The 22,661-nt window shown below is 40.6% G+C and overlaps 1 protein-coding gene across 1 annotated transcript in view; it reads left to right on the top strand.

The window, feature by feature from the left end:
• LOC121506054 (prolactin receptor-like) overlaps positions 1 to 22,661 on the top strand; it is a 79,876-nt gene that overhangs the window by 37,876 nt on the left and 19,339 nt on the right. The window contains exons 2-3 of the mRNA XM_041781551.1: positions 9,178 to 9,287; positions 20,903 to 21,041. Coding sequence (XP_041637485.1) covers positions 9,197 to 9,287; positions 20,903 to 21,041 — 230 coding nt within the window. The 5' untranslated portion in view covers positions 9,178 to 9,196. The remainder of the gene's footprint in view (positions 1 to 9,177; positions 9,288 to 20,902; positions 21,042 to 22,661) is intronic.

Below are 22,661 nucleotides of genomic sequence, written 5' to 3' on the forward strand. Positions count from 1 at the left end.
AAATACAGAGTAAGAGAGAAAAGAAAGCATGACAGGAGAATGGAGGGAGGACAGATGAGGCCTGATGCATGGAGGGAATGAGGAAGAACAGAGAGGTGCAGCAGTAGGGGACCAGACTGAGGATGAGGACTGTGATGGAGCGATGAGGTCATGAAAGTGCAGAGAGGTTCAGTAGAGGACCAGACTGAGGATGAGGACTGTGATGGAGCGATGAGGTCATGAAAGTGCAGAGAGGTTCAGTAGAGGACCAGACTGAGGATGGAGGACTGTGTCCCTGACTCGGATCAGAGCAGCTCCTGAAGGTGACTTCCTCTGTGGGGACCAGATTGCAGCATTAACTGGATTGGACACAACACCAGCTACTGATATCTGTCCGTGCTCCTCCAGCTGCTGTTGGCTGATGTTTGTCAACAGGGCAGATATCGGCCAATCAGGAGCCTGGCCTGGAGGAGCGACCTCATCACCTGGACATGCAAACATTGGCGTGTTAGCCCTTTAGTCTGTTTGAGCCTCACTGCTCTGCAGAAAGAAGTGAGTGTGCACCTGCTCTTTAACAACATTGGTTCCAAAAAAGCTGGGACACTGTCTAAGACATAAAAACAATGATCTCATAAACCCTCAGCAGAACAGAAAGAACATGTCAGAGGTTAAAGCTGACAGGGGAAATGTTAGCTCATCCCAAAAATGTAGGGGCAGGGAGACAGAAGGCTGGAAAAGTAAGTGTTAATGGTGAAGAACAGAGGACATAGATGGGTTATTAGATGATTCTGAGGCCTCAGGCAAAGACCGGCATTAGGCCCCGTCCCGCTCAGCTGAAAGACATCAGCAGAATATTTTGACCCATCCTTTTTCTTGGTAACAGTCAGAGAATGACAGGACACTAATTTGAAATATCGATATGTAACAGCTCTGAGAGGAGCATCAGACTCTGCACATGTCCCATTATAGCCATCATTATAACCATCATTATAGCCATCATTATAGCCATCATTATAACCATCATTATAGCCATCATTATAGCCATCATTATAACCATCATTATAGCCATCATTATAGCCATCATTATAACCATCATTATAGCCATCATTATAACCATCATTATAACCATCATTATAACCATTGTTATAACCATCATTATAACCATCATTATAGCCATCATTATAACCATCATTATAACCATCATTATAGCCATCATTATAACCATCATTATAGCCATCATTATAGCCATCATTATAACCATCATTATAGCCATCATTATAGCCATCATTATAACCATCATTATAGCCATCATTATAGCCATCATTATAACCATCATTATAGCCATCATTATAGCCATCATTATAACCATCATAATAGCCATCATTATAGCCATCATTATAGCCATCATTATAGCCATCATTATAGCCATCAGTATAACCATCATTGTAACCATCATTATAGCCATCATTATAACCATCATAATAGCCATCATTATAACCATCATTATAGCCATCATTATAGCCATCATTATAACCATCATTATAGCCATCATTATAGCCATCATTATAGCCATCATTATAGCCATCATTATAGCCATCATTATAGCCATCAGTATAACCATCATTATAACCATCATTATAGCCATCATTATAACCATCATTATAGCCATCATTATAGCCATCATTATAACCATCATTATAGCCATCATTATAGCCATCATTATAACCATCATTATAACCATCATTATAGCCATCATTATAGCCATCATTATAGCCATCATTATAACCATCATTATAGCCATCATTATAGCCATCATTATAACCATCATTATAGCCATCATAATAGCCATCATTATAGCCATCATTATAACCATCATTATAACCATCATTATAGCCATCATTATAGCCATCATTATAACCATCATTATAGCCATCATTATAGCCATCATTATAACCATCATTATAGCCATCATTATAGCCATCATTATAACCATCATTATAGCCATCATTATAGCCATCATTATAACCATCATTATAGCCATCATTATAGCCATCATTATAACCATCATTATAACCATCATAATAGCCATCATTATAGCCATCATTATAGCCATCATTATAGCCATCAGTATAACCATCATCATAACCATCATTATAGCCATCATTATAACCATCATAATAGCCATCATTATAACCATCATTATAGCCATCATTATAGCCATCATTATAACCATCATTATAGCCATCATTATAACCATCATTATAGCCATCATTATAGCCATCATTATAACCATCATTATAGCCATCATTATAACCATCATTATAGCCATCATTATAACCATCATTATAACCATCATTATAGCCATCATTATAACCATCATTATAGCCATCATTATAGCCATCATTATAACCATCATTATAGCCATCATTATAGCCATCATTATAACCATCATTATAGCCATCATTATAGCCATCATTATAACCATCATTATAGCCATCATTATAGCCATCATTATAACCATCATTATAGCCATCATTATAGCCATCATTATAACCATCATAATAGCCATCATTAGAGCCATCATTATAGCCATCATTATAGCCATCAGTATAACCATCATTATAACCATCATAATAGCCATCATTATAACCATCATTATAGCCATCATTATAGCCATCATTATAACCATCATTATAGCCATCATTATAGCCATCATTATAGCCATCATTATAACCATCATTATAGCCATCATTATAGCCATCATTATAACCATCATAATAGCCATCATTATAGCCATCATTATAGCCATCATTATAGCCATCATTATAGCCATCAGTATAACCATCATTATAACCATCATTATAGCCATCATTATAACCATCATAATAGCCATCATTATAACCATCATTATAGCCATCATTATAGCCATCATTATAACCATCATTATAGCCATCATTATAGCCATCATTATAGCCATCATTATAACCATCATTATAACCATCATTATAGCCATCATTATAACCATCATTATAGCCATCATTATAGCCATCATTATAACCATCATAATAGCCATCATTATAGCCATCATTATAACCATCATTATAGCCATCATTATAGCCATCATTATAACCATCATTATAACCATCATTATAGCCATCATTATAACCATCATTATAGCCATCATTATAGCCATCATTATAACCATCATTATAGCCATCATTATAGCCATCATTATAACCATCATTATAGCCATCATTATAGCCATCATTATAACCATCATTATAGCCATCATTATAACCATCATTATAGCCATCATTATAGCCATCATTATAGCCATCATTATAGCCATCATTATAACCATCATTATAACCATCATTATAGCCATCATTATAGCCATCATTATAAACATCATTATAACCATCATTATAGCCATCATTATAGCCATCATTATAACCATCATTATAGCCATCATTATAACCATCATTATAACCATTATTATAGCCATCATTATAGCCATCATTATAGCCATCATTATAACCATCATTATAGCCATCATTATAACCATCATTATAGCCATCATTATAGCCATCATTATAACCATCATTATAGCCATCATTATAGCCATCATTATAGCCATCATTATAACCATCATTATAACCATCATTATAACCATCATTATAGCCATCATTATAGCCATCATTATAGCCATCATTATAGCCATCATTATAACCATCATTATAACCATCATTATAACCATTATTATAGCCATCATTATAACCATCATTATAGCCATCATTATAACCATCATTATAACCATCATTATAACCATTATTATAGCCATCATTATAGCCATCATTATAGCCATCATTATAGCCATCATTATAACCATCATTATAGCCATCATTATAACCATCATTATAGCCATCATTATAACCATCATTATAGCCATCATTATAACCATCATTATAGCCATCATTATAACCATCATTATAACCATCATTATAACCATCATTATAGCCATCATTATAGCCATCATTATAACCATCATTATAGCCATCATTATAACCATCATTATAGCCATCATTTTAACCATCATTATAACCATCATTATAGCCATCATTATAGCCATCATTATAACCATCATTATAACCATCATTATAACCATCATTATAGCCATCATTATAACCATCATTATAACCATCATTATAGCCATCATTATAACCATCATTATAACCATCATTATAACCATCATTATAACCATCATTATAGCCATCATTATAACCATCATTATAACCATCATTATAGCCATCATTATAACCATCATTATAACCATCATTATAGCCATCATTATAACCATCATTATAACCATCATTATAACCATCATTATAACCATCATTATAACCATCATTATAACCATCATTATAGCCATCATTATAACCATCATTATAACCATCATTATAGCCATCATTATAACCATCATTATAACCATCATTATAACCATCATTATAACCATCATTATAGCCATCATTATAACCATCATTATAACCATCATTATAGCCATCATTATAACCATCATTATAACCATCATTATAGCCATCATTATAGCCATCATTATAACCATCATTATAGCCATCATTATAGCCATCATTATAACCATCATTATAACCATCATTATAGCCATCATTATAGCCATCATTATAACCATCATTATAACCATCATTATAGCCATCATTATAGCCATCATTATAACCATCATTATAGCCATCATTATAGCCATCATTATAACCATCATTATAACCATCATTATAACCATCATTGTAGCCATCATTATAGCCTTTATTATAGCCATGAAGTGACCCAAAAATAAGTTAAAGGTGGCAGAAAAATCATCAAAAATTTGCAAATATCAGAAAGACATGTTGGTAAAATAGGCAAAAAGTGGCATGTAATTGCAAAAGGCAGCTTAAATGGTCAGGTATGTCAAAATAGGCAAAAAGGGATAAACACTAGGAGATAATAAATGAGCTACAGGTGGCACAAATGGTCCAAAAGTGGCAACAATGTGGCAAAAAATGAGTGAAAAGGGAAAAAAGGTGGGAAGACAGGAATTTAGTGGCATTTAACTGCAAAAGGCAGCTTAAATGGGCAACAAGTGGCAAAAAGTGGGATAAAAGTGTCAAAAATGGGCTAAAAGCAGCAAAAACTGGGAGAAAAGTGGCATGAAAGAGCAGAAAGTGGCAAAAATGTGTGAGAAAAGGGGAAAATTGGTTACTGGTGGCAGAAATGGTACAAAAGTAGCAATATTGTAGCAAAAAATTGTGAAAAGTGACTTAAGTAGGCAAAATTATGCAAAAAGGAGAGGGAAATGGGCAAATACCAGAAAAAAAGGTGGGAAAATAGGCAACGAGTGGCATTTAATTACAAAAGGCAGCTTATATGGGCAAGAAGTGGCAAAAGTAGGCAAAAAGGGGCCAAAAAAAAATGCAAAAGTAGGATGAAAGTGGCAAAAATGGGTGAAAAGTAACAAACAAGTGGCAAAAATGGGCTATAAGCTGCAAAAAATGGGAGAAAAGTGGTTAAAACTGGTGAGAAGAGGGAAAAAATGAGTTGCAGGTGGCAGAAATGGTCCAAAAGTGGCCTGAAAGGGCAGGAAGTGGCAAAAATCAGCAAAAAGGTGGGAAAATGGGCAAAAGCATCAAAGCGTGGCAAAATAGGAAATATTGGCATTTAAATGCAAAATGCAGCTTTAATGAGCGAAAAAAAGAAAGAAAAGGGGCCAAAAATGGCAAAAAGCTGGATAAAAGTGTCAAAAATGGGCTAAGAGCTGTAAAAATGGAATAAAAGAAGCAAAAAAAATCAAACAAGGACAATGGAAATATACAGAGGAAAATAAAGGGGACAGTTAAAGCCTGCTGTGTAAGTGTGGGAAACTGATTAATGTGACTGGCTATGGAGGATTTCTGAGGTCAAAGTTTCTTTTTAAGGTTTCCTGGGTGAATGATGTTTCAGATTTAGACAGAGCAGAGCCAGGCGTTGAGAACCACTGCTCTAGGGACTCTTTCAGAGAAAAGAATATCTATGTGATGTTTTAAAGCCACTCTTGGATGTTCAGGATGCTGGTTTTAGTCTCAGAGAGAGATTTTACAGGTGCGTCTCAGATCTGATGCTCACCTGTAACACCCGGGTACCTGTCTGCCTCTACCTGATGGTAAAACCGCCTACGGAGAGAGAGAAGGACAACAGGGGAGTGGAAAATGTAGAGAGGAAGGATCAGAAAAAGGGCAGACGTGAGGAAATAAGGAGGGAGAAAGAACCACCATCTTCCTGCTTCCTGTATAAACGCCTGCTGTAAAATCAGCCAATCAGAGACCAGCTAGAGCCCGGCATCTAAATAAACCCTTCGTGTTCTGGATGGGCTCCGTGGAAACTTCCTCTTGTGTAAAGGTTTTATTTAAAGCCGACTCTCACAGGTAGTTTTCTGCTGTCCCTGAATGCACCTGAGCTAAGCCCCGCCCCCGCCATGACGCAGGAAGTAGATCTAAGCCATGTTCCCCGCTGCAGTGCCAGGTTTCCTAGGAAAATTGAGGATGGAAAAGGTCTGGTGAATGTGGGCTGTGGTGGGTCGATGTGGGCCCGGCGGGTCACGATGTCTGACGTTTAGGTGCTGGTTTCAGACGTTTACAGGAGGAGGCGGGTCCTTCTCCCTTCATGGCGGAGCTTCACGCTTTATTTGGCTCCTCTCAAACATCGGCAGCAGCTCGTTTCCTCCATGGCTGGAACTACCTGCACGCCACTTTAACACGCCGTATAAACGGTGTTTCCATGACAGTTTGCCGGCACACTCGTCTCCTCCCGGGGTTAATCTGATTAGACTAATGAGCTTTCTGCACAACCTTTAAACGGACACTGAGAGACGCCTAAAAGCACCACAGACCGCAGAGGCCCGGACCCAGGGGGCTGTAAGACTGGGCAGTCATACAGTAGACCAGTAACCTATACAGTAGACCAGTAACCTATACAGTAGACCAGTAACCTATACAGTAGACCAGTAACCTATACAGTAGACCAGTAACCTATACAGTAGACCAGTAACCTATACAGTAGACCAGTATCCTATAGCTGTTTAATGTGTGCTTGTTTGTCACGAGGGCCTTAAATGCAGTGTAGAGAGCAGAGCCTGCCTCTGTGGCTTACTTCTGGAGGACTCTGTCAGATAAAAACAACACTTTATAAGGTGTACTTACTCAGAAAACCAACAGGGAGAAAAGCAGTTAAAGAGTTCACTTCCACATTGGTGCTGCATGCTGAACGTGCACTTTTTTACTTTATTTATGTACTGCCGTAGACCAGAACAATTATGATTCAGCACCAGTATGAACTCATGTTTAACACTGTTCACTACTTCACTGCTTCATTCTGACATTTCTGCAACATTTTGTGCCCCCTTTAACCCATTGTTGCCACTGTTTGCTGTTTTATCTCTCTTTAACCCATTTTCCTGCCTTTTCTCTGCTTCACACTTAACCCCTCCTGGACAAACACGTATCTCCACTCTTAACCCCTCCTGGACAAACACGTATCTCCACTCTTAACCCCTCCTGGACAAACACGTATCTCCACTCTTAACCCCTCCTGGACAAACACGTATCTCCACTCTTAACCCCTCCTGGACAAACACGTATCTCCACTCTTAACCCCTCCTGGACAAACACGTATCTCCACACTTAACCCCTCCTGGACAAACACGTATCTCCACTCTTAACCCCTCCTGGACAAACACGTATCTCCACTCTTAACCCCTCCTGGACAAACACGTATCTCCACTCTTAACCCCTCCTGGACAAACACGTATCTCCACCCTTAACCCCTCCTGGACAAACACGTATCTCCACACTTAACCCCTCCTGGACAAACACGTATCTCCACTCTTAACCCTGTTCTGGGCCCTTAACCCTCACATCAAAGATCCTTTGGTTTTCCACACTTGATTGCCCCCAGAACTTCCCCAAGAAGGAACTCCTGGTCAGACATTGTTTTCATTACTCTGAAGAACGTTCAGGTTGGTTAAATACAAGGTGACAAGGTTACAAGGTGACAAGGTGACAAGGTTACAAGGTGTCAAGGTTACAAGGTGACAAGGTTACAAGGTGACAAGGTTACAAGGTGTCAAGGTTACAAGGTGTCAAGGTTACAAGGTGACAAGGTTACAAGGTGTCAAGGTTACAAGGTGACAAGGTTACAAGGTGACAAGGTTACAAGGTGTCAAGGTTACAAGGTGACAAGGTTACAAGGTGTCAAGGTTACAAGGTGACAAGGTTACAAGGTGACAAGGTTACAAGGTGTCAAGGTTACAAGGTGACAAGGTTACAAGGTGACAAGGTTACAAGGTGTCAAGGTTACAAGGTGACAAGGTTACAAGGTGTCAAGCTTACAAGGTGACAAGGTTACAAGGTGTCAAGGTTACAAGGTGACAAGGTTACAAGGTGACAAGGTTACAAGGTGTCAAGGTTACAAGGTGACAAGGTTACAAGGTGTCAAGGTGACAAGGTGACAAGGTGACAAGGTTACAAGGTGTCAAGGTTACAAGGTGACAAGGTTACAAGGAGACAAGGTTACAAGGAGACAAGGTTACAAGGTGACAAGGTGTCAAGGTTACGACACGTGTACTGTTGGGGCTGATGTAACAGCTGCAGACAGGATCCTCTTAAAACCACATTTTCTTTCCTGCTTCTCTGAATGTAATGATCTTCTGGGGGCCGGACAGGAAGCTTTGGGGGACCTGATATGGTCCCCGGGCCACCAGTTGATGATCAGTGTCCTATACTAATACTTGACTAATCTAGAGCGTTTTATCTCCATGTGGAAAAGAGCCATCTTTAGTCTGTTTAATCTGTGCTTTGGCAGCCTTGGACCTCCGTACACTACCAGCCATGTTTCCATTCATAGAGCTTTTATTTTTAGTTTCCACCAGAGAGGATCGTTTCAGTCTGAAGCTTGGACCCTGAGAAAAACCAGCGATGAAGTCCCAGCAGGAAAGCTAAAATAGACCTGGTCTTTTTAAAGGAAGGAGCCCTTCCTGCTGGTCTTCAATGCCGTCTCATGGTCCTGATCCAGCTGCTGGACTCTCCTAGACTCTAAAGCAGTGTGGGTCCATGTTTGCTGGGTCTCAGTCCTCATGGTTGTGTTTTGTGTTGACAGGTGGACAGACGGCAACAGGATGCTCAGGCTGCTGATCTGTCTGATTCCTCTGGTGGGCTGCAGCAGGACGGTCACTCAGGACGTCCCGTATAAAGAGAGACACGGCCACGGTGAGATCCCAGCGACCTTTGGTTAGATCTGAGATGATCAGATGTGTTTGAACTCTTCTGTTTGACTGGAACCGCTGTCCTGGTCTACAGCAGAGGGGAATCTAGGGATGTGAAGCACTCCTAAAACCCTCAGAGTGGTCCCATCCCAAACAGGATCACATGGGGCTAATGTGGGTTCACAGGATTAGAGGAAACAGTGGGATTATTCCGGCCTTCTTCACGCAGAGGTTGTTGTTTCATGGAGGAAGCAGACGGTTAATTAGCCGCTCGTTAGCTGATTAAATGTGACTTGATCCTCTGCGTTGGTTGATTTTGGCTCTGAATCAGGACGTCCCTGCGCGCGTTAACGAGCTCCTCATGTTTCTTTGACTCCCAATCCACCACCTCCAGATGTGTCCGCCTCTGAACCGCCGCTGATCCGCCGCCACGCTGGGCTGGACGTAGACCGGCGCCGGTCCCGTAGACACGCTCTCAGCCTCACGTCACCTCCCACAGCTCTCACAAACACACATCGATCCACGAGTGTGACGCGGCGACCCTCACACAGGAGAGCGAGGCTGGCAGAGTCGCTGATGATCGCCATGACGACACTAAGATGATTTTCAGACATGACTGAACGACTGCAGAGCACAAACAGGTTACTGATCAGCAGTTCAGAAACTGTCCCTAAACGCACCAATCAGGTCAAAGCTTGAATGCATGAACATTAATGATAGCTGACAGCCTTCTAGACGACCTTTGACCTTCAGCCATGGGTTAGGTTTTCAGTGTTTTATTAGCAGGCTTCATCCGTGTCAATAATGTCATGTAAGGCCGGTCCAGCAGAGCCTGAAAAATCCAGCATACATTTTTACCCATGTTCCCGCTTTTGATACTTTTTTGCTACATTTTGCCATTTTTTGCCACTTTTTAACCGCTTTTCAACACTTTTTCCACATATTTTTTCCACCTAAACCCATTTTTGCTAATTTTACGTGTTATTTAACCCATATTTGTCACTTTTTAACCTCTTTTCCCCAATATTTCCACCCATTTGTTCCACTTTTTGTCCAATAATGCTCTTTTAACCCGTATTTATTCCTTTTTACCACTTTAGAACACATTTCTGTCCATTTTGCCACTTTAAACACGTTGTTTTGTCAATTTTTCCATTATTTTCTGATTTGATCACGTATTTGTCCTTTTTAAATTGCTTTTCACTACTATTTCCACCAACTTGTGCAACATTTCAAACCATTATTGTCTAATTGTGCTAATTTTACACCATATTTGTCACTTTTTAACCACTTTCCAACACATTTTCTGCCCATTTTTCCCACTTTAAACCCCCCCTTTTTTTTTTACCAATTTTGTATCATTATTTTCTGCTTTTAACCTATATTTGTCACCTATTAACATCTTTTCACCACTAATCCCCCCGATTTTTCCACTTTTTGTCCAATAATGCTGCTTTTAACCCATATTTGCCACTTTCTGACCACTTTCAAACACATTTTCTGCCCATTTGTTCCACTTTGAACCCATTTTTTGCTAATTTTGCCCATTATTTGCTGCTTTTAACCCATATTTGTCACTTTTTAATGTCTTTTCACCACTGTTCCCACCCATTGTACCGTGTTTTCACCCATTTTCCAACTTTTTGTTCAGTTATGCTACTTTTAACCTATATTTGTCCTTTTTCTTACAGTTTTTCAACAGATATTCTGCCCATTTTGCCACTTAAAACATATTTTTGTGACTATTTCCACAAAATCGTTGCCACTTTTGCCGTGTTTAACCCATTTCCCCACTTTAAACCCATTTTTTCCCATTAGTTGCCACCTCTAACCCATATTTGTCCCTTTTTAACCTCTTTTCACCACTATTCCCACCCATTTGTGCCACATTTCCATCAATTTTTCCACTTTTTGTCCAATTATGCTACTTTTGACCCATATTTGTCACTGTTTTTTTTACTTTCTTTTTAACATTTATACAAATATACAACATTCAGGAGACGCTTTCATACATACACTTGAAAGTTCTTCTGTCTTTACCTGACATTGCTGTTTGTTTAGTTTTTTACATAAGTCCTGTCCTATAATTCTGAAATCAGTCCCGATTAAAGGCCATATTTGTCACTTTTTAACCACCTGTCAACACATTTTCTGCCCATTTTACCAGTTAAAATGCATTTTTATCCCATTTTGCCCATTACTAGACACTTCTAACCCATATTTGTCACGTATTTTACTTTTTTTTTAACCAATATTTCCACCCCTTTTTGCCACTTTCCTATCAATTTTTCTACTACTCCTTCTACTACTTTCTACTTTTGACCCATACTTTCCACTTCATAACCACTTTTCAGCACACTTTCTGCCCCTTTTGCCCCTTTAAACACATTTTTGCCACTTTTGCTGCTTCTAACTCATTTCACCCACTTTAAAACAATTATTTTTACCAATTTCGCCCATTATTTGCTACTTCTAACCCATCTTTGTCACATTTTAACCTCTTTTTACCACTATTTCCACCTATTTGTGCAACTTCTAACCAACTTTTACCATTATTGCCACTCTTTAAGCCCTTTTAACACATTTTCCATTCATTTCTGCCACTGTTAACAGCTTTTCTCTCTTTTCCCTGTTTTGCTGCCCCTAACCCATATTTGTCCCTTTTTAACTTATTTTCATCACTATTCCCACCATTTAGAGCCACTTTTAACAAATTCTCGCCCCTTCAAACCCATTTTTGACACTTTTTGCTCATGTCTGCCACTCCCCCCATATGTCCCACTTCTTAACCCCTTCTTGACCGCTGTTCCTGCCCATTGTCACCGCTGTTGGCCCTACAGGTGTCTCAGTTGCTGCTACCTTTGTGTTTCATGGACAGTAAAGTAATGTTTGAAGTCATCTACTAGAACCTCTGACTTCCAGTCACATGTCAGCAGACCGTTAGCAAACACGTGGCGGTGAACCTGTTGCCGTGTCGTTCATGTCAGGTTGGGTTGAACTTCTCACAAAGTTCTCTGATCATCTGAAAAATTAATGAAGGGTGTTTCATCCGCTAGCAGGAGCTCCGTCTGACCGGATCGGGCTCAGACGGCCGCCAGCTGTGCCTGCCGTTGTTATTTCTGCTCAGCTGGACGTGTTTGCAGATCGTCAATAATCTCCCCGCTGAGGTCACAAAGTTGGAGATTATTTTTACCTCTGAGTTTCTGCAGCACCGTCCTCCGTCTGTCTGAGGGCTTTATGAGATGATCTTCAGGGAAAGTTTGTGCTGAAATCATCTCAGTTTTTCAGCCAGAGTTAGTCTCTTCATTTATTTTTCTCTGCAGAAATAGTCCTCATGATGACAAATGATGTCCAGAGTGGAAGAGGTACCAAAATAACCGTCCTGTGCTGTCCTGGTTTTGGTTCCTGTCAGACCCAGAGAGGTCAGCGGGACCAAAACCAGGACATCACTGTGTCTTTACCCGGCCTTGATCTTCATGCTGTGAGCCATGAAGCTGCTGGTTAGATTAGGCACAGGCTAAGGGGCTAGCCGTACCTCTTTAACCGCTTTTCTCCCTCATGTTGTCATAAACATGCCTTTAAATGAAACTGTAATATTTGATGTGATACTGGTTAGGCTGGAACAAAAGTGGGGGTCTAGACTGGCCTGCATGCAGAAGGCAAGGCTGGAATGTTTTATCGACTTTAAAGGATGACATCATTTTTCTAGAGCCATCAAAGACTTTAAAGGATGACATCATTTCTCTGAAGCCATCAAAGACTTTAAAGGATGACATCATTTCTCTAAAGTCCATCAAAGACTTTAAAGGATGACATTATTTCTCTAAAGCCATCAAAGACTTTAAAGGATGACATCATTTCTCTAAAGCCATCAAAGACTTTAAAGGATGACATCATTTCTCTAAAGTCCATCAAAGACTTTAAAGGATGACATCATTTCTCTAAAGTCCATCAAAGACTTTAAAGGATGACATCATTTCTCTAGAGCCATCAAAGACTTTAAAGGATGACATCATTTCTCTAAAGCCATCAAAGACTTTAAAGGATGACATCATTTCTCTAAAGTCCATCAAAGACTTTAAAGGATGACATCATTTCTCTAAAGTCCATCAAAGACTTTAAAGGGTGACATCATTTCTCTAAAGTCCATCAAAGACTTTAAAGGATGACATCATTTCTCTAGAGCCATCAAAGACTTTAAAGGGTGACATCATTTCTCTAAAGTCCATCAAAGACTTTAAAGGATGACATCATTTCTCTAAAGCCATCAAAGACTTTAAAGGATGACATCATTTCTCTAGAGCCATCAAAGACTTTAAAGGGTGACATCATTTCTCTAAAGTCCATCAAAGACTTTAAAGGATGACATCATTTCTCTAAAGCCATCAAAGACTTTAAAGGATGACATCATTTCTCTAGAGCCATCAAAGACTTTAAAGGGTGACATCATTTCTCTAAAGTCCATCAAAGACTTTAAAGGGTGACATCATTTCTCTAAAGTCCATCAAAGACTTTAAAGGATGACATCATTTCTCTAAAGCCATCAAAGACTTTAAAGGATGACATCATTTCTCTAAAGTCCATCAAAGACTTTAAAGGGTGACATCATTTCTCTAGAGCCATCAAAGACTTTAAAGGGTGACATCATTTCTCTAAAGCCATCAAAGACTTTAAAGGATGACATCATTTCTCTAAAGCCATCAAAGACTTTAAAGGGTGACATCATTTCTCTAGAGCCATCAAAGACTTTAAAGGATGACATCATTTCTCTAAAGCCATCAAAGACTTTAAAGGATGACATCATTTCTCTAAAGCCATCAAAGACTTTAAAGGATGACATCATTTCTCTAGAGCCATCAAAGACTTTAAAGGGTGACATCATTTCTCTAAAGTCCATCAAAGACTTTAAAGGGTGACATCATTTCTCTAAAGCCATCAAAGACTTTAAAGGATGACATCATTTCTCTAAAGCCATCAAAGACTTTAAAGGATGACATCATTTCTCTAAAGCCATCAAAGACTTTAAAGGGTGACATCATTTCTCTAAAGTCCATCAAAGACTTTAAAGGGTGACATCATTTCTCTAGAGCCATCAAAGACTTTAAAGGGTGACATCATTTCTCTAAAGCCATCAAAGACTTTAAAGGATGACATCATTTCTCTAAAGCCATCAAAGACTTTAAAGGGTGACATCATTTCTCTAGAGCCATCAAAGACTTTAAAGGATGACATCATTTCTCTAAAGCCATCAAAGACTTTAAAGGATGACATCATTTCTCTAAAGCCATCAAAGACTTTAAAGGGTGACATCATTTCTCTAAAGCCATCAAAGACTTTAAAGGATGACATCATTTCTCTAAAGCCATCAAAGACTTTAAAGGATGACATCATTTCTCTAAAGCCATCAAAGACTTTAAAGGGTGACATCATTTCTCTAGAGCCATCAAAGACTTTAAAGGATGACATCATTTCTCTAAAGCCATCAAAGACTTTAAAGGGTGACATCATTTCTCTAGAGCCATCAAAGACTTTAAAGGATGACATCATTTCTCTAAAGCCATCAAAGACTTTAAAGGATGACATCATTCTGGGGGACCATGTGGGTCAGAAAATCCTGGTCTATGGTAAAGTTAAGCTGTGATAGCCATATTTTTAACCTGAATAATAACCACTCTTATCAATGAAACAAATCTCTTTTTAAATCATATGTGTAGCATATAGCCTTCTTAAAAATGTTAATCTATTTTGTAAAAAAAAAAAAAAAACAGAATTAAAATGGGTTAAAAAGTGAAAAAAGGTTAATAATGGCAAAAAAAATGGTGAAAATGGTGGGGAAATTGGATCTCAAAGTGGCAGAAATGGGTTAGAAGTGGCAGAAATTGCAAAAGAATGGCAAAAAATATCAGAAAAAGGCAAAAATGGGTTACAGTGGAAAAAGGGGCATAAATAGTGGTAAAAGGGGGTTCAAAAGAGGCTGAAATGGCTTTAAATTTTTAAAAATAAGGGTAAGGATGTGAAATGGGAAGAAAAATTTATATAAACTGGTAAAATAGTGCTGACTAAGGAAGAAAAAATAGGCAGATACTGACAGAAATTGGTCAAACTGGCAAAAATGGGCATATCAGATAGTGAAATGTGGATAAAATGGGAAAAATTGGGCATAAAAAAGTGGTAAAATGGGGTTAATAGTGGCAATAATGGGTCAACAGAGGCAACAATAGGTTTATGTGGCAAGAATTGGTTTAGAAGTGACAAAAACAGGCAGAAAAAGTGTGGAAAGAGTTAAAAATGGCAAAAAAAAAGTGTTAGATTGCAAAAATGTGTTTAAAATGAGGGAAAAATGAAAACTGGTTAAAGTTTGACAAAATTGGTGTAAAGTGGCACCAGCATAATTCATTCAACATTCATGGTCCTTTTTAGGGAATCTGGAGACCTCCTTTTAGTGTCTCACGACCCCAAAGTGTCTCCCAACCCCAAGGTTGAGAACCCCTGCTGCAGGTACATGTGACCAGTTATGCTTCGTCTCCTCTAACCTGACGTTCTTCAGTGAGTTCTTCATGTAGGAGAGAACAGCAGCAGCCTCAGCAGACTCCTTCAGCTCTCTGGAGCCTTTCACTCTCTGTTAATCCCTTCAAACCAAACTCAGCAGATCTAGGTCAAGTCTTTTTGTCTTATTTTGCGTTTTTTTCATTCCATTTACACACGGAGGTTTTCACCAGTACTCCCTCTGATCTCAGCCTCTCTCACCTGTTAACACGGTCACCGTTTAAACCGTAACACCTCAGTTTGCCAGAGTTCACCCGTGCTGTGTCTCTGTTCTGAAGCAGATATTGGAAAATGCAGGAATGGAATGCTGACATTCCAAACTTTCCTTGTAGAAGATGTGCACTACAGCGATGACAGCAGTGACGAGAGTCCTCATGTAGCACTGATAGGCCGGACTGAGCACCTGTGGGTGCTTAGTGTGAGTGAATCTGATCCTGTAAACACTGATATGAAGGACCGCCTCCACTAACGTGACCTTCTTCCTTATATGGAACATGAAAGCAGCCTGTGGAGACCAGCCGCCGCCTCACGGGACTTTCTCAGCTCTCTGGTCTTTTCATGAACTCATAATCCCTTTAAACAGAATTTCAGCAGATTTGGGTCACATTCTTTATTTTGGTCGTTTTTCTGGTTCCTGTGACCGTAGGAACCCTGAATCAGAGGAAGTCCACGTAAGCTGAACTAAAGGGCTCCTCAGGTGAGCGCGCTGCTGTGTGACCTGAGGTAATTAAATCTGGCCGTGTTTACATAAAGGCCCCATGGAGCCTCCATCAAATGAAGTCCCGACTTAATTCCTGGTTAAAAATACTCGCCGTCTTACACACAACTCCCGTGGTTAAACCTTTCCACCTGGATGGCTGTGATTGGCTGTGATTGGCTGTGATTGGCTGCAGGTATATGTGCTCAGCGTTATGGCAGCCCAGCGTGCGTCGCCTCTTTTCTTTCCTTCCTTCTCAGAAGTACAGGTGGTTGATTAAAGGCGCCTGCGGCGTGGCGCCCTGAGCTCCTTACCGCCGTCACAACGGGCCTTTGTTTCCCCGCGGCCCTCAGACTGCTGCTCCGTGCATTCCCTCACAGATTAGCGCCCGCCCCCCACCATGGCGGTCTGAGGACACATGACGCCTCGCTGCTTCATGCTTACATGATAGAAACGTTCATGATGGACGTTGATCGGTCCGGCCTGGTTTTAGGATGAAAACAGTCGATAATCGGAGCTCCCTCTTCCTCCTCTGGGAAGCTTTCCATTAAAGTTGGGACGTTTCTAGAACTCTGTAGGGATGGGCGAGTGTTTACCACGGTAGCTCTCTCTCTCTCTTCATCCTGACTGAAAACATGAGCTGTAGCTCTGAGGAGTGGTCAACAGCAGCTGTAAATACTGTCACTATCTCTGAGCAGGTTTATCTTCTCTGTGAGATGGTTCACATGTGGCTTCTTCTCTCCATCATCCAGCTTTGTGGATGACAGACAATAGTTTCTGGAATGTTCCTGAGTCCATGCAGTGATTTCAGTACAGAATCAGGCCTGTTTTTAATGCAGTGGCCCCTGAGGGCCCCTGAGGGCCCCTTCAGCCTTGCTCACAGAGATTTCTCCAGGTTCTCTGAATATTTTTATCTGTAGATCTTGCAAAATCCACTGATAATCATGCTTCATAATCTTGATCTCTATACGTTGACCTCATATTTGGTGCTAAAGTCCCAGGTCTCCACCCTCCTTTGGACCACCTGTGGATGTCTAAGGAGACCAAAGGATGGTGGATCCTTATGTCATCTTGGACCGGTTGGATCCAGGAAGTCCAGGGGCCTCACCTCCTCCTCCTCCTCCGTGTCTGCAGCGCTCTGACTTCCTGCAGAGTTCAGACTCAGATCGATGTTTCCCTCAGCCGTAGGACCAGCAGAGAAGCAGGATACCTCTGGTGGAGTTTGAGTGTTTGAGGCTCAGTCAGAACTGAAGTGAGTCAGAGGAGCGATGATTGATTTTCCCCGATGGCGACGGCTGAAGGTCTGCAGGTCTGCTCCTGGTCTCTGATTCAGGATCTCAAGGCCCAGCTGGGGGGAGGAGGGTTCTGGTTTAAGGACTGTAGATGTGACTGCTGCTCTATGCAGATGATGTGGTTCTGTTTGCAGCAGAGACTCTTTTCCTGCTTTTTTTTGTAATAATGTTTGTTTTAATTTTTGCCTACAGTAGCTCTGAGTCACATGCTGCACAGATTACACCCCCCCCCCCCCCCCCCCAAAGGCATGTTGTGATTTCGAGCTTCATATATCAAATCTAATGTAGCTCGACTTGTTTTCCTCTCATTTAGCACCCATGCAGCATGTCTCTGCATCTCTCCTCTGACATTTTGAACCATCCCTCATATCTATTCTCTCTAAGCAGCTTTGGTTGCATCCTTTAATGTTCATTCCCAGGGTCTCTCTGCAGAGTTTAGATTCTACCAGCCACGTTGCATCCTTCAGTTCTGCTTTTCTGCATTTTCATGCCTTTGAGTGATTTCACCTCTCTTTTTGTATCTTCTGCTCTTTTTTAGCCTTTTCAGTCACTTTCTGTCACTTTCTGTTCATTTTGCAGCAAATGTGAGTTAGTTTGCATTCTCTGCATTCTGCATTTCTATTTTAACACCATTGCAGTCATTTTAGTTATTTCCTGCTGTTTTGCATGTTTGTGTTCAGTTTGCATGTCTTTGTGATATTTCTCTGGCAGTTTTGAGAGTTTTGATTCTCTCTAAGTTTTGTGTGTTTTTGCTTGGTTTATTCTGAGTCCGTCCTGCTGGGTCAGCATATCTTAGATGCTGTTTAGCATGATTTTGTATTGATTTTGAGTATAATTCGGGCGCCCTGTGGCTGTTTTCAGTCTGCCATGTTGCATCTCATTGCAGCTGATTTGAATGTTTCTTCAGTTCCTTTGCATTTGTTCAGATATTCTGAGTTTTACATCTCTGCACCAGCTGCTTTTTAACCCTTTCCAGTCATTTTTAATAATCTTATGGTAGGTTTGTGTGGTGCCAATTTATAAAAAGACAGAAAAATTAAGACACCAACACAAATTAGCAGGGATCAACTTTCTGGATTTATTTTGACCCCTGCAGGTGGACACACCAAACTCGACCACAGAGTGGCCATGGCAGAATGTGCCCCGAACCTTTCCTACCATTCTCTTTTATGTTCCAGTTTACAACACTCACCTGCATGCCTACAATTCAGGTTACACACTGACTGTAAAACATGTCGTAAAAACCCTCTTCCCCTCCTAGCCAAAACACGTATCTCCACACTTAACCCCTACTGGGCAAACACGTACCTCCACACTTAACCCCTACTGGGCAAACACGTATCTCCACACTTGACCCCTACTGGGCAAACACGTATCTCCACACTTAACCCCTCCTAGCCAAAACACGTATCTCCACACTTGACACCTACTGGGCAAACACGTATCTCCACACTTGACCCCTACTGGGCAAACACGTATCTCCACACTTGACCCCTACTGGGCAAACACGTATCTCCACACTTGACCCCTACTGGGCAAACACGTATCTCCACACTTAACCCCTACTGGGCAAACACGTATCTCCACACTTAACCCCTCCTAGCCAAAACACGTATCTCCACACTTGACACCTACTGGGCAAACACGTATCTCCACACTTGACCCCTACTGGGCAAACACGTATCTCCACACTTGACCCCTACTGGGCAAACACGTATCTCCATGCTTAACCCCTACTTGGCAAACACGTATCTCCACACTTGACCCCTACTGGGCAAACACGTATCTCCATGCTTAACCCCTACTTGGCAAACACGTATCTCCACACTTGACCCCTACTGGGCAAACACGTATCTCCACACTTGACACCTACTGGGCAAACACGTATCTCCACACTTGACCCCTACTGGGCAAACACGTATCTCCACACTTGACCCCTACTGGGCAAACACGTATCTCCACACTTAACCCCTACTGGGCAAACACGTATCTCCACACTTGACCCCTACTGGGCAAACACGTATCTCCACACTTGACCCCTACTGGGCAAACACGTATCTCCATGCTTAACCCCTCCTAGCCAAAAAACGTATCTCCACACTTGACCCCTCCTAGCCAAAACACGTATCTCCACACTTGACCCCTACTGGGCAAACACGTATCTCCATGTTAACCCCTCCCACTTTTTTGACATTTTTAACCCATTTTCACCACTTTTTTGCCACTCTTTGACCATTTTCATCCTGTTTCAGCCATTTTTACTACTTTTTAGCCCTTCGTATTCATCCACGTTGTTATCAGTGGGTTTTCAGCCCTTAAAAGGCCGTATAAAACTACTACATAGATCTTGAAGTAGTAGTGCCTCCTGGGAACCTTCCTGTGGAGGTCTTCCAGGTACGTCCCACTGAGAGGAGACCCTGAGGCAGACCCAGGACTAGCTGGAGGGATTATATATCCCATCTGGCCTGGGAATGCCTTGGAATCCCTCAGGAGGACCTGGAAAGTGTTGCGGGGGAGAGGGACGTCTGAGTTGACGTCTGCTGCCCCCGTGACCTGACCCCAGATAAGTGGAAGAAAAAGGATGGACATTAATAAACAAACTAACTTTTGTTGCAGATGGAGGAGCAGTGGATGGTTGGTGGATGGCCACCATGTCCCAACAAGGCTGTGACATCAGCAAGGAGGGGGCGGAGTCATGTCCTGGGCCAGACTCATGGGTAGGGAGCTGGGGCCCTTTAGGGTCCCTGAAGGTGTGAAAATGACCTCGGCAAAGTATCTAGAGTTTCTGACTGACAACTTTCTTTCATGGTACAAAAAGAAGAACCGTGCCATCCGTACGATCCGTGCTTCTTCTTCTCAGTCATTTCCGTCCTTCCAGGAAAGCAGCAGATTTAGTTTTAAGAGGCCTATTTTAGGTCTGTTCAGCAGCTGTCAGCTGTTGTTTTGATGTTTTTCCCATCAACATTCCTCTACAGTCACTGCAGATCTACTGTAACCTGAAAAGACAGATGCATGTGTTAGAGCCTGCCGTATATCTGTGCACATACTAACCCAGCCTTGGCTTGGCTTGTTTTTTGCCAACAGATGATGTTGCCGTGACGACGAGGCCTCACATCTATTACTGCCGCTCTCCCAACATGGAGGACTTCAGCTGTTGGTGGCATCCGCTGGACAACCTGACGGACGGAGAGACGGCGGCGTACGTCCTGAGCTACTCCAAAGAGTGAGTCAAACACACCATTGGTGTTCACGCCCATCTGGGACGAACATTTCCACGTCTCAGAGGGTGAATGGTCCAACATCCTGTCTGCCTCATTATCACAGGCCAGACAGCAGAAAACGTGTGAGGTAGTAGCAACACCGCCGACCTGGGCTGAGTCAGCCGCTGTGGTTTCAAGATTGTTCACTCTCAGTGGAGCCAGCTGGTAGAGAGCACAAAACCTCTTTAAGCCTGTCAGCGTGGTTCTTTGCTCTTCTTTCATACAGAAAGGTCCAGGTCTGATCAAACTGCTGCTACGGAGGGTAACAGGGACAAGAGCTCTCCTTAATCCTTAGAGCTCACAGCTATTTCATTTTCATTTTATTTTATTTATTGAATTTTATAGTTATATTTTATTTTTATTCTATATTTTTTTATTTGATTTCATTTATTGATTTTCAATTTATTTTATTTTATTTTATTTATTTATTTTATTTTTATTTTATTTTATTGATTGAATTTTATATTTTTGTTTCTATTTTATTTTATTTATTGAAATTTATATTTTTATTTTATCTTATTTTATTTTATCTTATTTTTTCATGTTATTTACCCTTAGAGCTGACAGCTATTTTTTTTATTGAATTTTATATTTTTATTTTTATTTTTTATTTATATTATTTTATTTTATTTCATTTGTTGATTTTAAATTCAGTTTATTTTTGTCTTATTTTATTTTATCTTATGTTTCATTTTATTTTAACACTAGAGCTCACAGCTATTTTATTTTTATTTTATATTATTTTATATTATTTTATCTTTTTCATTTTTATATTTTTATTTTATTTTATTTAATCAGCATGTCTCGTGTGGACTTCTTGTCTTATAAAGCTTATAGAACATCACCCCTGTGGTGCACAGTCAAGCTCTCACCAGCCTTTTGTTGAGGACAACCTGGGCTTTAAGAATAAATCTACTACAGTAACGTCACTTGAATTTAACAAACATTATAGGACTCAAGACAACAAAAACAAACATGAGCTCTGAGGGTTAACATTTGGCAGATTAAATTATTTAAAGAAAATAATAAAGGGAATAAAAATGTAAGGACTTTATTGATCAAACTGGACTGAAATGTGCTTTAACCTCTGTAGACTTAAACTATAAAGGTTAAAAAATAAGAGCATTAGTTCAATCAGCTGACGGCCAGCTGATTCCTTCTAAGCACGCTATTGGCTAATCCCACTCATGCTAACTGCTCTAGCCTGGCAACACACTCCTGCTCCCTCTGCAAGACCTTTTTAGCATCCCTCCTCCACCCCAGCTCCTCCTGTTTTCTGCTAACCCGTGTCATTCTGTTGTCACTGATGGAGGCTCTGCTCTGCTGCTTCTCTCCTGCCTCAGACTTTCCTTGTAGGCTCGTGGAAGGACAGGGGGAACCAAAGCGGTCCAGACTGAGGGACTAAAACTAACGACTACATCAGAATCAGCTGCTAAATGAACGCTCTCCCTGCTGTCAGCTGATGGACTTTCTCATCCCTGTTACCGACGCTTCGTTTTGATTCAAAGTTTGGTGCTCTGGAGGATGAATGAGTCCTCATGTGGTGATATAAATCTTCCCTAAACGTGTTAAAAAGGCCTGGA

The sequence above is a fragment of the Cheilinus undulatus genome, linkage group 24, assembly GCF_018320785.1.
Source record: "Cheilinus undulatus linkage group 24, ASM1832078v1, whole genome shotgun sequence".
Lineage (NCBI taxonomy): Eukaryota > Metazoa > Chordata > Actinopteri > Labriformes > Labridae > Cheilinus > Cheilinus undulatus.